General features: G+C 42.1%; 1 protein-coding gene across 1 annotated transcript in view; it reads right to left on the bottom strand.

The window, feature by feature from the left end:
• Positions 1-3,109: 3,109 nt before the first annotated feature.
• The window catches only part of adam19a (ADAM metallopeptidase domain 19a), a 176,669-nt gene continuing 166,203 nt past the window's right edge, over positions 3,110-13,575 (bottom strand). The window contains exons 18-23 of the mRNA XM_083993431.1: positions 11,670-11,778; positions 10,435-10,585; positions 8,263-8,365; positions 6,690-6,917; positions 4,661-4,851; positions 3,110-3,338 (exon numbers count right to left, since the gene is read on the bottom strand). Coding sequence (XP_083849557.1) covers positions 3,287-3,338; positions 4,661-4,851; positions 6,690-6,917; positions 8,263-8,365; positions 10,435-10,585; positions 11,670-11,778 — 834 coding nt within the window. The 3' untranslated portion in view covers positions 3,110-3,286. The remainder of the gene's footprint in view (positions 3,339-4,660; positions 4,852-6,689; positions 6,918-8,262; positions 8,366-10,434; positions 10,586-11,669; positions 11,779-13,575) is intronic.

The raw sequence follows: 13,575 nt of genomic DNA, 5'->3' as shown, positions 1-13,575 counted from the left end.
TAACTTGTTGATTGGACAGGGCGATGCAGGCGTAGGTAGTTATTTGAAACCATCAACCAACATATTAATTAACATAATTAATATAAGATTGTTTTTATTGCCTCAGCATCTCATGTAGCCTATAACATTAGTTACATCAGGTAGATGCACTTCACCCACACAGGGATATATGTCCCTGAGATTAAGATTATATCTTTTTTTTTTTTTCTTTTTACAAAAACTGCCTGACAGGAAGTCCCTCTGCTTATTCTTGACATTTGCAGGCCACATTTCTGTGGGATGTGCTGTGTGGATATTCAATGATGACAGTTGCTGCTGATCTTTGGCCTTTTTCTTTTCTCTCTATATTTTCATGGCCTTTACAGATGCATGCTCCTCAGAGGATACAACCGTCCACTCTGTGACCTTTCCAGCACTGAAGCTGCTTGTGAATATATTGAATCAGGCCAAGTTTACACTTAATATTTCTGGAGGTGGAAATGTTTCTCCATTTATGTCAGTCTTACCCCAACATTTATACAGAATAGCATCAATTTGTTGACTGAATCTGGCTGTTGTTTTCATAAACCCTTCACTTTATTTTCCCCAAAGTTTGATTTATAGACAGTGGTCCTGGAAAAAAACAAAAAACAAAAACAAAGTCATCTCTCTTCATGTAGATCACTTCTCCAGAATCCACCCACAGGTTTGTTTGGGACGCCGGGCACCAGGGTAATGGGCGAGGAAAACGTCTACATCAATATCTACTGTATATATCTCCCTCCCGTGAGGAGGCCGTTCCTTAAAACACTCGAACCGTGGACTCTAGAAATGCATTAGACGTCTCATAGATGTCTCATTTCCAACAGAGTGGGATCCATTAACAGCAGGTGAGAGTGAAGAAGTGCATCAGACAGGAACTGTGAGATCGTCATAACAACAATGGGACTAATGAGTCTGACAGAGCGACATTAGCAGAGACTGAAGGAAGCTCTGAGTTAAAGGAGCCTTCAGTCCAACTGTGATACGACCGAGGAGCCGTTGAGCAAGATGTTGAGGCTACAGCTCCTCAGGCTGGACTCTGAGGTTCAGGCTGTAGCAGCTGAAAGCTCAGGAAATACGATTTCAGTCACAATCAGCAGTTAAAAACAGTCATAACGTGGCTGCAGCAGAACCTGATGCCTACACTACCCACAATGCAACTCAAATGCAATGTCTTTCTCCTGGTGTCATCTCAGTGGAAACCTGAGGGCACTAATTTGCCACCAACATCCACTTTGATTCGAAGATGAGCTGATTGTATTTTGGTGGTCAAAGGTTGATGTGACATCACAAAACATGTTTGTTTTTTTTGCCATAACTTAAAGGTTCAGTGCGTAATACTGTAATTGTCAAGGTTTATTGGCAAAATCTGAATATACTATCCATGAATATATTTGTATACCTGTTATAAAATAAAATGTCTTTGGTTTTCGTAGGCTTTTAATCATTCTTTTATATCTACATATAGCAAGAGTCTTGTTTTAGAGAGTGTCACCATCTTGCGGCACCATGTTTGGACGTCAGCCCGAATGGAAAATCCAACCAGAGAACACGTTTCGCAAGTTTTGCGATCAAAAACAAACCAAAGAAGAAAAAAGCAGAAGGAAACAGCAGACATATCGTAAAATGGTTTAGATCTTCACTTCATCACTTCACCATGCTCCTGAAATACTCCTAGTCGTGGTAAACAACGTTTTTTTGTCCTCTGAGAAGTGACGGGAGGGGTGAGGTTGAGCGAGTGCTATTATCTAGAATCTGAACGCTAGATATCAAAGTTTTCCCCCAATTTTACACACTGGACCTTTAATTTGGCGTAAATGGTGATGAAGTTAAAATGAAGTGATCAGGTCAGCTTCATTATGACATCATAATGTTCTGCAGAAACACTTGCTGGTCATTTTATCCAGCGCTGTAACCCCTGAAACAAGCCGGAGGCGGCGGCGATTCTAGTTGAACTCGTGTTGCAGTGACACATTATCGTCTTTGTTTTATTTGTCCCCTTTTTTGTGTTTTATCTCAAAGCCACACTGAAGCACTGAGATACGGGAGGAGCTTTAAAACAAGGACAAGCAACAACAAACCTGTGAGAGGAAATCGTTGTAATTAAAGATAATAAAAAAAAGTCCAACCACAGAGAATCGAGCCAACAAATCAAACCTGCTCTGCTGGATCGAGACCGTACATGTCCCCCATAATAAAGCTAAAAACATTTTTATTTCAGTCCAGCACATGCTCACAGTTTATTATCCAGACTTTGCTGAAACATTTTTGGCTTCAGGAAGATGTCATAAAAAGAAAAAAAAGAAAAACACAAACAGAGAGAGAGAAACTCGTTGATCATTTTGTAAAAATATTTTATGTAACAATTTAAAAGTAATAACACACAGCAAAAGACATTCAACCCAACATGAGCGGGCTGGGGTGTGTCCTGCGAGCCCCTCCTGCCCCCGAGGGAGTGTCCGTCCGTCCGTCCCGTCCTCCACCATGTAAACAGTGTTGTGAGAAGCTGCTGCAGGCTCTGCTTCGTCCTCCACCGCCGCCGCCGCGCTGCACGAGACGTTTCCTCAGACTTACACACAATAAATAAAAATAAAATAAAAAAAAAAACCTACAAAGATGGAGGAGTCGACGACGTGTGGTAAACTTAACATGAGGAGATTTTTCAAGCGTTGGGGGACACACCCCAGGTATGAAGAGACCTCTTTGGCACAAAACACAAACTGTAAACAAAACGGCAGTCATTACAAAATGCATTTTTTTTATACGTATATATATACACACAGAGACGGCATCAACAGATAAAAAAAAACAAAAAACAGACAATCTTTCTTTTAAAAAAACAAAAAAAACAAAAAAACTGATTTGGCAAATGTGACCGTCCCCCAGCGATAACACTTGTCTCAGTCTGCAAGGCGTCCGTGCAAAACCGCGTCGTTGTGGCTAATGTTAGCGCGCTGGGAGGAGCAGGGAGGGGAGGGGGGAGGAGGAGGAGGAGGGAGGAGGAGGCGATGGGGTGGGGAAATTTTTTTTTTTTTTAGTCTAAACCGGTCCGGGTCCTTGTTTGTTCTCTGGTTTTTAAAACTTTGTGTTCATCCTCCGGTGTGTGTGTGTGTGTGTTCGTGTGTGTGCGACAGCTCTGTGGTTCACCAGCCAAAGTCTCTTTAGTGCAAATAGGCTGTCAGCTGCCGCCTCTTCCTCCTCCTCCTCCTCCTCCTCCTCAGAGAGGGGTGGAGGGGGGAGGAGGGAGGGAGGGAGGAGGAGAAGGTCATTTTCTTGGTGGAAGTGAGGCTGTGTTTGGTTTGGCACCTGGGACCGGTCTGAAAACAGACAGAGAGAAGAAGGAGAGGAAGAAGAAGAAGAGATTCAAACTCGAGGTTAATACAGGACATTAAAAGCAACACGACCCACAGGCCACTAGTGGGGTCAGATGTGATGTGTTCAGGGTCTGTTAAGCCTGTTTGCCTTGATATACGACTGAAACCATGACAACTGACAGCTGTTATCGGTGAATTAATCTGCTCTATAGCTTCGGTCTCTGTGTGATCCAGATGTGCTGCAGGTCTCCAGACCAGATGTGGGATGACCAGACATTTTGGAGGATTGATGTTTGGGTTGATCCCAGTTCAGCGTGAGGTCGTCGGAGTTGTGTTGTGGCTTTCACGTCTAACAAACACAGTGTTACCAGCCAAGTGTGTGCGTGTTGAAAATAAAGGATCAGGAGAAGTGGAGAGTCTGAGAACTAGTTCTACACGACCGTAGCTAATGATCCGTGGGACAACGGGGCCACGGTTTGAAACAGGGTTCACCCAAAGGATGATGGGAAACCGGCAGATCCTGATTTATCCTCGATGCAACTGAAAGCTCATTCGCCACATTATGAAATAATAACGTATAATTATGTAGCTTTACAACACATGAAGCAAATACTCTCAACTACTTTCATTTGAAATCCCTCCTCTAGCTCCAGCTGCATTTGCTTCTAAAACAACTCTGTCTCGTAACGTTACATGATTATCTCATAGCGTGGTGAATGTGCAGGTCACAACTTGTCCACCAGAGCGTTTTGGAGTTGTTGGATTGTGTATTTGATGAGTTTGACGAGGGAAAGGCGAAAGTGTACTGTGCACTGCCACTGTGTTCACTGAGCAGCTCACGTCTCTGCCCCGCCGATCTCAAAACAACATGCACCGATAATTAAAGAAGAAGTAAGCGGAATATTTGTGTTAATATAAGTCTTAAATAGTCATATCTTCCGACAGCAATCTCTTACATAGAGTGTTTGGTCTGAAACACGGGTCTGTCAGTCACTCTGCTCTGCTGTAAGCCGAGGAGAAAACTTTCCTTGTATCCTACAACCTTTATCCAATGAGGAGAGAGAACGGCATAAAGGGGCGGTCCTCTCTGTGTGTGCAGCCAAGGGATGCGCGTGAATGTGGTGACGTAGGGACGAGGGCGGGGACTGCTAACTCCATCTGCTGACAGGAAGTTAGCCAAAACAACCGGATCGCTTACTTCTGCTTTAAATATAATGAACCTACTGCTATGACTGTAGGGATTATGGTGATAGGAGGATTTGCCAAAAAAGTTGAACTATCCCTTTAAGTCTTTTGTGTGTGTGTGTGTGTGTGTGCATACATACCTGAGAGCTCTGAGAGGAGGGATGGCTGAGACTTTGCCCACAGGTTTGGGTCCCACCGCTGGAGGCATCATGACCAGCAGACCTGTAGCCGGTTTGGAGACGGCGGGTAAGGCCGCGCCTCTGGCCGGGCTGAGGGGGAGCGGCCGCTGAGGAGCGAAGGGCGACGACCGGGGCTGCAGCTCAGACACCAACTACAACACAACACAACACAACACAACAAACACACACGTTTAGACAGAGATGGACAGAGTACTTGACCTCAGTACTTGAGTAAGAGTACAAATACTACTGGTCAAAATTTACTCTGTTACAAGTAAAAGTAGCTCAGTCGACTGTTACTCGAGTAAGAGTAAAAAAGTACTTGCTTTTAAAGGTACTTAAAGGGACAACGAGGAGTTTCTATTTGGTTATTTAAAAGTCTCACGTTAATGTATGATGGATGTATTAATGTAATATTAATGGATGAATCTACGTTACCCACACTTGTTAATGGGCCCATTTTCGATAAATATATCGTTTTGTCTCTATCGTTATTTTGTTATTATTAGTGGTGGTGGAAATGCTGGTCGAGCCGACCAGCATTTCTTTACTTTCGATTTTGTGGCGAGTCATGAGAATAACACAGCCAAATCGCCGTTTATGGTCGGAACTACGACGGTATGTGAACCTCTTTGAACCTCTGACTTTAATTCTTGATGAATGAAAACATGAGTCCGTCTTGCGCCGGTCAAAGAATTTCACGGTGCGCGCGGAGGCTCATGGGAATTGTAGTGTGAAAATGCTTCGCTTTTCCAAAACTCCTTGTTGTCCCTTTAAGTACCCAAAAGTACATGCTTTTAAATTTACTTCAAGTAAAAGTAAGAGTAAGAGTAAATTTCTTATTTTTCACATCACTGAATTACTATATTTTTTTCTAAATGAATTTAAGGACCTTTTAACTCTTGTTTCTGAGAATTAACTCACTGATGTTGTGCTGCTTTCAGGGGTTAGGGTTTCCTTCTCTGACAAACACAGCTTGTGTCCAATAGGATTTTAGAAAAAAAAAAAAAAAAAAAAAGGGCAGACCTGAAAGTAACGAGTACTTTTCAGCCTTTCTAGAAATTAACTCAAGTAAAAATGGAGATATTTGTCTTGGAAATGTATTCAAGTAAGAGTAATAGGTACCAAAGAAATCTAATACTCAAAGTAAAGTACAAATCCTCTGGATATGTAGTACAGTACTCAAGTAAATTTACTCTGTTACTGTCCACCACTGCGTTTAGACGTTTAGATACCCCAGAATCCCTAAATCTGAGAAGTGTGGGAGATGCAGAAGGAGAAATTGAGAAAACATCTTTGTTTTTTGGGATCGGTACCAACACGGATCAGCGTTAATTCCCTGGCACATGGGCGCAGCGGGGACCGGGACTCGAGTCCAGTCTCCGTCTGGACGGCATCCAGGACGCCTCCTGAATGTGTTGATAAGAGGGATCTTCTCTCCCACTTCACGCAGGTAACAGATTAAAAAATTACCACCGCAGCAGCAGCACAGCTCCGAGATCAGATCATGAAGTAAAACTCCCGTTAAATATCGGATATTTGCCTCAGATGAGAAAAAGCAGTGCAGCATTTAGGAGTTTATCTAATTTAAAGGCTTTTTTTCTTCTTTTTTTTAACACTTCATAGAGGGGCACTGATGAGAGCACTGGACTGATCAATAGAAAGCAATCATACTGCGCTTTTTTTTTTAAAGTTTTCCTTCAGGGTTGAGGAGAAATCCCCGACTGGTGAGTCCGGCAGGTTTCTCATTAGCTCCGTGTGTTTGGAAATTACACAAACAAATTATGAAATTAGCTGCAGTCACGTCAACACCCGCCCACCACAGCAACACGGTGGGTTTGATGCTGCCTGGATTCAGTGACTCATGTTTTTATGGTATATTTGTTTATATTTCGGTACATTTGTATTAAAGGAGCGACAACTGAGCATCTGTTTGTGTGTGTGTGTGTGTTTTTTTAACATCACTGCATCAAAAAATGTCAAAACTCACCAGTGGAGAGCGCGTGGGGTTGAGGGGCAGAGGTTTCTTGGGTGGAGTGAGTCTCTGAGGGGTCTGGGGGGATTTGGGTGGAGCCGCTGGGGGTTTTCCAGCGGGCAGCGGCGGGCGGACCTGAGGAGACTGGGCCGGTCTCAGAGGACGCACAATGTTGACCGGCTGCGTGCCGTTGGACGCCAGGCCGGGTCTGAGAGGCAGCACCTCTTTGCTGGTGTGAGGAAGCTGCAAACAAACAAACAACCAAAAAAGACGAGATGAAGTGAAATCATAGAACAACTCAAAATGACACACCAATCGAAAAGCAGTTTCCTTTGTATTATTTTTTAAATCTAGCCATAATTAATCATCACACATACTTTTAAAATTGCTACAAAGGATATGCTTGTCAATATTTTCTTCATCGTCATAGTTGCCTATTTGTCTTTTTGTGTTGTCCACATTATTATGTGCAATGTGTACTGTTATTGAACTGTTTTTATGTTTATGGGACTCCGGATGGAAATAGCATATAGCATCTTGCTATAATTTGGCACATTTACATGTTTTTGTCCATTAATGTGCACTGTCCCATTCAAATAAACAAATAAAGTAAAGTAAAATAAAGGATTTATAGTCATATATTTCATTTCTTATTGCTTCAATCTCAATATTCAGATCATGGATCATTTCACTGATGAGGACTTAACATTCAGATATTTGTTTCCCTAAATTAGTGTGACATAGAAAGAAGTGAAGGATCTTTAAGTTTCTGTAAACAAGATTTTAAGCAATAACACATCAGAAAACAGCTACAACTGAACTTTCTTAATGGTTTATTATGTTAGAGGATAATGTTTGCTCATCTACCCATCATAAATTAGCTAGGCCTTACAGTAATACAAATGTTTTCTTAGCATTTATCTCTGCAATGTTATATTATTATGGCTTATAATGGGTGTGATTGTATGTGTTTTATACAGTTGAGCTTCTTGTTGTGTGTTTAGTTGGCACTTCCTCTGAGGGAAGGAGGCGGAGGTGTGGCAACAGTGACACCTAGTGGCCGTGACGGTTGCTTACAGAACCTTTAATATTATGTACCGTATGTATATTAGGCTCTGCTTTTTTTTCCTCTTTTGATACACTTCTCTCATTATCAAATCCCAGCTGTTACTCTTGATATAAATAACACTGATCTTCATTGTGTTTGACAGATGCTGTGATAATAATTCACTATAATTAGTCACTTCTTCTTCCCCCAGTGTCCTTAAATGTGCCCCAACGCCGAGCCTGTAACCCCAGACAATTAAATAAAAGCAGTAAAATTAGATAACGACATGATGGAATGATGCTGAGTGTTGTGGATGTGTTGGTCACACACTATAACAAGCTGCTATAAAAAAGAAAAAAGGAAAGAAAAAAAGAGGTGATTTAATACCAAGGTCAGGCTAATGGATGGTGTATTATTCTCTCTAATAAAAAAAAACCAGAGCACAGCAGGAGAAACAGTTACCACCCTCCTTGTTTCCTTCCCTTACTTTCCTCCCTTCCTTCCTTTCTCGACCACACACACACACTTCCCCTCACTCACCCCCTTGTGGCTGCTGCTGGCTTTGTTGATGGGTGCGACCACCTTCAGGTGAAAGGCAGGATTCAGATGGCCGTTCTTCCCTTTCTCCACCAACGCCTCCGTCCTGAGCAAAGAGACAGACAGAGAGAGAGAGAGAAAGAAAAAAACAAAAAAACATAAAATACCCGAAAGCTGTCCGGCTTCATCACTCCTCTCCATCTGACATTGATTTTTTTTTTTTGACATTTTATTTTTTATGTGGCCCAAGGTGGGGAAAAAGAGGGAAGAGGAGTCAACATGAAGTTTGTCATTGAGCCTGATGTGAGAGGAAATGAGGAGGTGAAGGAGGAACGAGAGGACGAGGCTGTCATACTCGGTTTTCTCCTCCACTTCTCCTCCGCCGCCGCCACAAAGCGCTGCTCAGTGTGTGAGCCGCTGGGTCTCCCTGTATAATACTGTCAGGTCCTGACCTCACTATAAAGGAGCGCTACACAAATAAAAACTGGATTCAATTGGATTGAATTGGACTAGTCCCTCAACAGCTCTTCACACGGATGTAAGTGAACCTGGTGTTTATTATTTTCCTGCTGAGGCCTCTTCAGTCTGCAGGCTAGCTCATAGCATTAAAGCGCCCATACTCAAGTCCTGTGTTTCATATTGAAAAGGTTGGTCTACGTGTAATAATGTTACTGAAGATACAAGTGATTTAAAAATATTATTATTATTAGAATAGAAGGCTGAACAGTGTGTGTATTAGGTTGTTGTTTGTGTTAGCTTGTCGTTATTTTGTTGTTTGTGTTAGCTTGTCGCATTGGGTCTGTCTCCACCAGGACTAAACACAATCATGCCCTCATTTAACCTTAAATATCTTCCTTTATGAGCGCTGCCATACACCTCAGCCTGAGAGACAGCCTTGTCCTAACAGTCAACAATTTACACACACGCTCTTGTGTCTGTTAGCTTGTTGTTACGTGTTTTCACTTAAGTAACAACAAGCTAACACACACAAAAGCAACATGTGACAAGCTAAAACACACAACAGCAAGTTAACACTAACACACAACAACAAGTTAACACTCTTAACTTGTTGCTGTGTGTTTTAGCTTGTCACATAGTTGCTCTTGTGTGTGTTAGCTTGTTATCTCTGGGTTGCAGTTTAGCTTAGCATTGGAAGCCCTTATGGTCAACTCCTGTGTTTTACTTTGATGTCATTTGTCCATAAGAAGAAATATTTGTGGTTTTTATAGTGGTGTAACAGTTTCATTAATGATATAAAGTTATTAAAGAAAAACAATACTATTATTATTAGAATAGAAAGCTGAACAATAGCTGAAAATTGTGTCACAGTGAAAAAATATAAAAGTGATTACAACATCTTCAAAATTTTAGGAGTTGTGATCTGCGGCGTCACTGCAGAAAATGCAATGTTCAATTACGGTCCGACATGAAAGATGTAACTTTTATCCAAAATAATGCAACCCCAGTTATTTGGTCATGCTGAGCTTTCTACAATATATGTATTTCTTTATCTTTACATTCACTTTCCAGGCTTCAGCTGGACTAGCTGTGTCTGCCGCCTTGCTGTTGAACTGTACATGAACTCTCCTGGCCAAGCACCAAACCCAAAAAGCGTTAAAGAGTCTTTTTTAATCACCGGAGCTGCTCAGTCCTCTGAATCATATCGTCACCGTTCATTTGGTCGCCTTCATTTAGCCACCGCTTCCTGTAAAATCCTGCTGACCCAGTATCACCAGCCTTTTTTTTTTCTCTATCTAGCATGTGGAGGGTCGAGGTCTTTAAAAGTGTTGGATCGTTTCCCGACACATTTGTGTTGTGTAAATCACAGGGGACGACCCGACTGTTTCCAGAGTCGAGCGCTAGGACGAGGCTGTCTCTTAGGCTGAGGTGTGTGGCAGCGCTCATAAAGGAAGATATAAGGGTTTATGAGGACATGGATTGTGTTTAGTCCTGATGGAGGTGAGGCCTAAAATAAAGCTGTAAATGCTGGATGTAGGGGGGTGGGATCTATCTCTCCTGGTCCATCACATTCAAGTACATGTCTTCAAACAAATAGTTTTCTAAATCCTGGATTTACTTCTGTTTATGATAAGAAATAGGACAAAAATCTACACATAACAGAACCAGGAACCAGTGACAATGAATGCACAAAGGTCAAAGATAGAAAGACAGTACTTTTTGATCTTGTTCTTCTTGTTCTTCTCTCTCTGAGAAAGCCACTTGTGGTAATAGGACGTCTTTATCCTGTAGCAGTAGAAGATCAGCAGCACTCCAGGCAGAATGACCAGGAAGGCAAACAGCAGCCCCACCACCAGCCCCGTCTGACCTGTGGACACACACACAGTCATATAATTACAGATTGGCCTAAAATGTTCAGATTGATTGTTTTGTTAACACACTAACATCTTAAAATAGAGGTACAGAAGGGGGACATTTCTGTACTTAAAGGTACAGTTCTGTCCTACTGTAGCCTATAGGGGCAATTATTGTACTCTAGAGTACCTATGTGTACCTTTTGGGGGTAAAAAGGCACAAATGTTCCAATGGGTACAAAATTGTCTCTAAAAAAGGTATGCCTGGAGCGACAAGGGTTTGTACCCTATTGAGTACATTTCCGTACTTCTACTTTTCTCTGTGTATAGTTTTAGGAGTAGGTTCGTTAACTTTATTTGTCGGTGCAAGCTATTTTTAGAATGGCGGAGCAGAGCCGTGAGCTGCTCAAAGCTACGCTACGGAGGCTAATGGGATTTCTTGGTTTCCCTCATCAAACTCATCAAATACACAATCCAACAACTCCACAACGCTCTGGTGGACAAGTTGTGAGCTGCACATTCACCACGCTATGAGATAATAACAGAACGTTGCCAGACAGAGTTGTTTTAGAGGGAAATTCATGCAAAACCATTGATGCTCGTTCCCATCGGGGGCAGTTTTTCGGCAAGCAGTCACTGCATTTGCCTCGAAAACAACTCAGTTTTGGAGTGTTTTGGAGTTGTTGGATTGTGTATTTGATGAGTTTGATGAGGGAAACCAAGAAATCCCATTAGCCTCCGTAGCGTAGCTCTGAGCAGCTCACGGCTCTGCTCCACCGTTCTAAAAATAGCTTGCACCAACAATTAAAGGTAACGAACCTACTGCTATGACTATAGGGATTATGGCAATGGGACAATTTGCCAAAATGTTGAACTATCCCTTTAAGGACATCTTCAGATGTCCCTCTAAAGCTCTACAGATCTTTTACAGATGTTCTGCAGATGTCCTATCTGACTAATACCAGATGAAGGTTACAGTACAGCTCACTCTCTTTTTATTTACATACAGTAATGATTCAATTGAGAATATGAATTATAAAACTACTGGAACTCAAAGTGCTAAACTAACATCCAGGTGGTGTCCCGTCATGTACTCACTGTCATACTGGATAGGTCCACTGTCCACGCTGCCACCGAGTCCTGGCTTCTCACAGAAGGGCGGAGCCCAGCCTCGATTACAGTGGCAGTTCCCATTGCTGTTACACACCTGCACACACACATGAACAAGACACTGGTTATAATGTGGTTTTCTGTTGGGTTGGACCTCACTTTCCTAAGGTGTGCCAGTCACATTAGAGGCACTGATGTGATTTTCTGTTTTCTACAGCCTGACACTGCCTGAAATGCAATTTCCATTATCTGTGCTATAATGGACTTTTGATTGCGACCGTGATTTGTTTTAAGCTAACTGCCTCCAGGCTTTGAACCATCAAAGAGCCCAGGGTCAGGGTGTTAGTTGTTGCTGAAATGCACTAATGCCTATACCATAAAACCACTGTACCATTATTATTTCACTGTGTTTGCTCCATGATTAATTTGCTTTTAATCCAGTTGGTTAAAACCATTTGAAAAGGCCCCAACAGGTCGATCAGGTCCTGGTCTAGAAACCCCATAAAGCCACTATACAGCTCAACAAACCCCAATGACTGAGGCCTCCTGATGACGTCAGCTGTAGCTCGATTCTACCTGCTCATGAAGCATTTAGGGAACATCCGTACTTTGTAGTTTTGGTCAATATCTGGATCTGGTGGTAATGAGGTTTCTGTAGTGTCTTTTCCTGCAGCCCCAAAGACCACCATTGGTCACCATTGGTAACTATTTTGTTGTGTTTTGGGCTCTGAATTCGCTGACTGGCCTCTTCCCCATGGTGATGACTTCAGTGATTGCAATGTTGTTGTATTTAGACCCTATACTGCGATGAAAAGAGCAGGATTTTCCAGAAACTGAGGAAAAAACTTTCACCCTGGTGAGGGCTCTGCTTTGACGTACAGTTAATTTTCATCCAGTGACTCAGCATAAAAACGACTATAACCTATTTCGACCCAAACACACAACCTCTGAGACCGAGTGTGACCCGAACGGGTAGAAAATCACCCTTTTTTTCCACTACATTTAGCAGTTAATTACCTCCGAGAGTTTTTAATTGACTTGTCTTAAAGTTGTGCAAGAAATAACTTTTATCTGGAGATTAGCATTTAAACTTGATGAATATCTGCAGTCGTCTTGTGTAGTTCACCACCTCTAAATGGAGGAGAAAAAATACTGCTATGCTCCAATTACATTGAGATGTAATTATCCTATTGGTGATTAGCATGCCTATTTACCCCATTAGCACTCGGTCGACATGAAGGGCGCTCAGATGTTTGCTAATTCTTATCGCTCCCTTTATGGCACATTCAGGGAGCCTGGCTGCGGTTTCTTTTCTTGTGAGGAGCATATTTAAGAGATAGTTCTACATCATAAAAAGATAAGAAGGGGGGAAAAGCTGTGTGATATGAAAATGCTATGACCTGGATTTAAACACACCATCATTGATATGTAACGTATCCTTCACCCGGCTACGTCTCCAGGGTCTGTAATGTGTTTTAAGCTTCATTCTCCTCCGTATCTGCCGACTCAGAAGTGACTGATACTTCCTCTGCTTATTATTCCTGTTTATTTGCATCAACAGCTATGTTTTTTTTTCTTCCCCAAAAGCCCGAGGATCAGTGAGTGAATGAATCAAATGATGATGTTAAATTAAAAAAGACACATCCTAACACAGAGGGAGCTGGGAGGAAGGGGGGGAAACTGTCTATTTAGAATAATCCTGACTCAAAGCCATTTCCATTATCCATCTACAGTTACACTGAGAGGAGGGAACACAAAAGGGACAAACGGCATAAAACAACAAAGTGAGGAGAGAAAAGAGAAGGAGAGGGGTGGATTAAAGGAGGCGAGGATGTGTCTGCTGTTTTTCTTCTTGCTCATAATATTTCAAATCCTAATCAAATAGCAATGACTG

The sequence above is a fragment of the Trachurus trachurus genome, assembly GCF_905171665.1.
Source record: "Trachurus trachurus genome assembly, chromosome: 18".
NCBI classification, from domain to species: Eukaryota; Metazoa; Chordata; class Actinopteri; order Carangiformes; family Carangidae; genus Trachurus; species Trachurus trachurus.
This window is presented reverse-complemented; position numbering and strand designations above follow the sequence as displayed.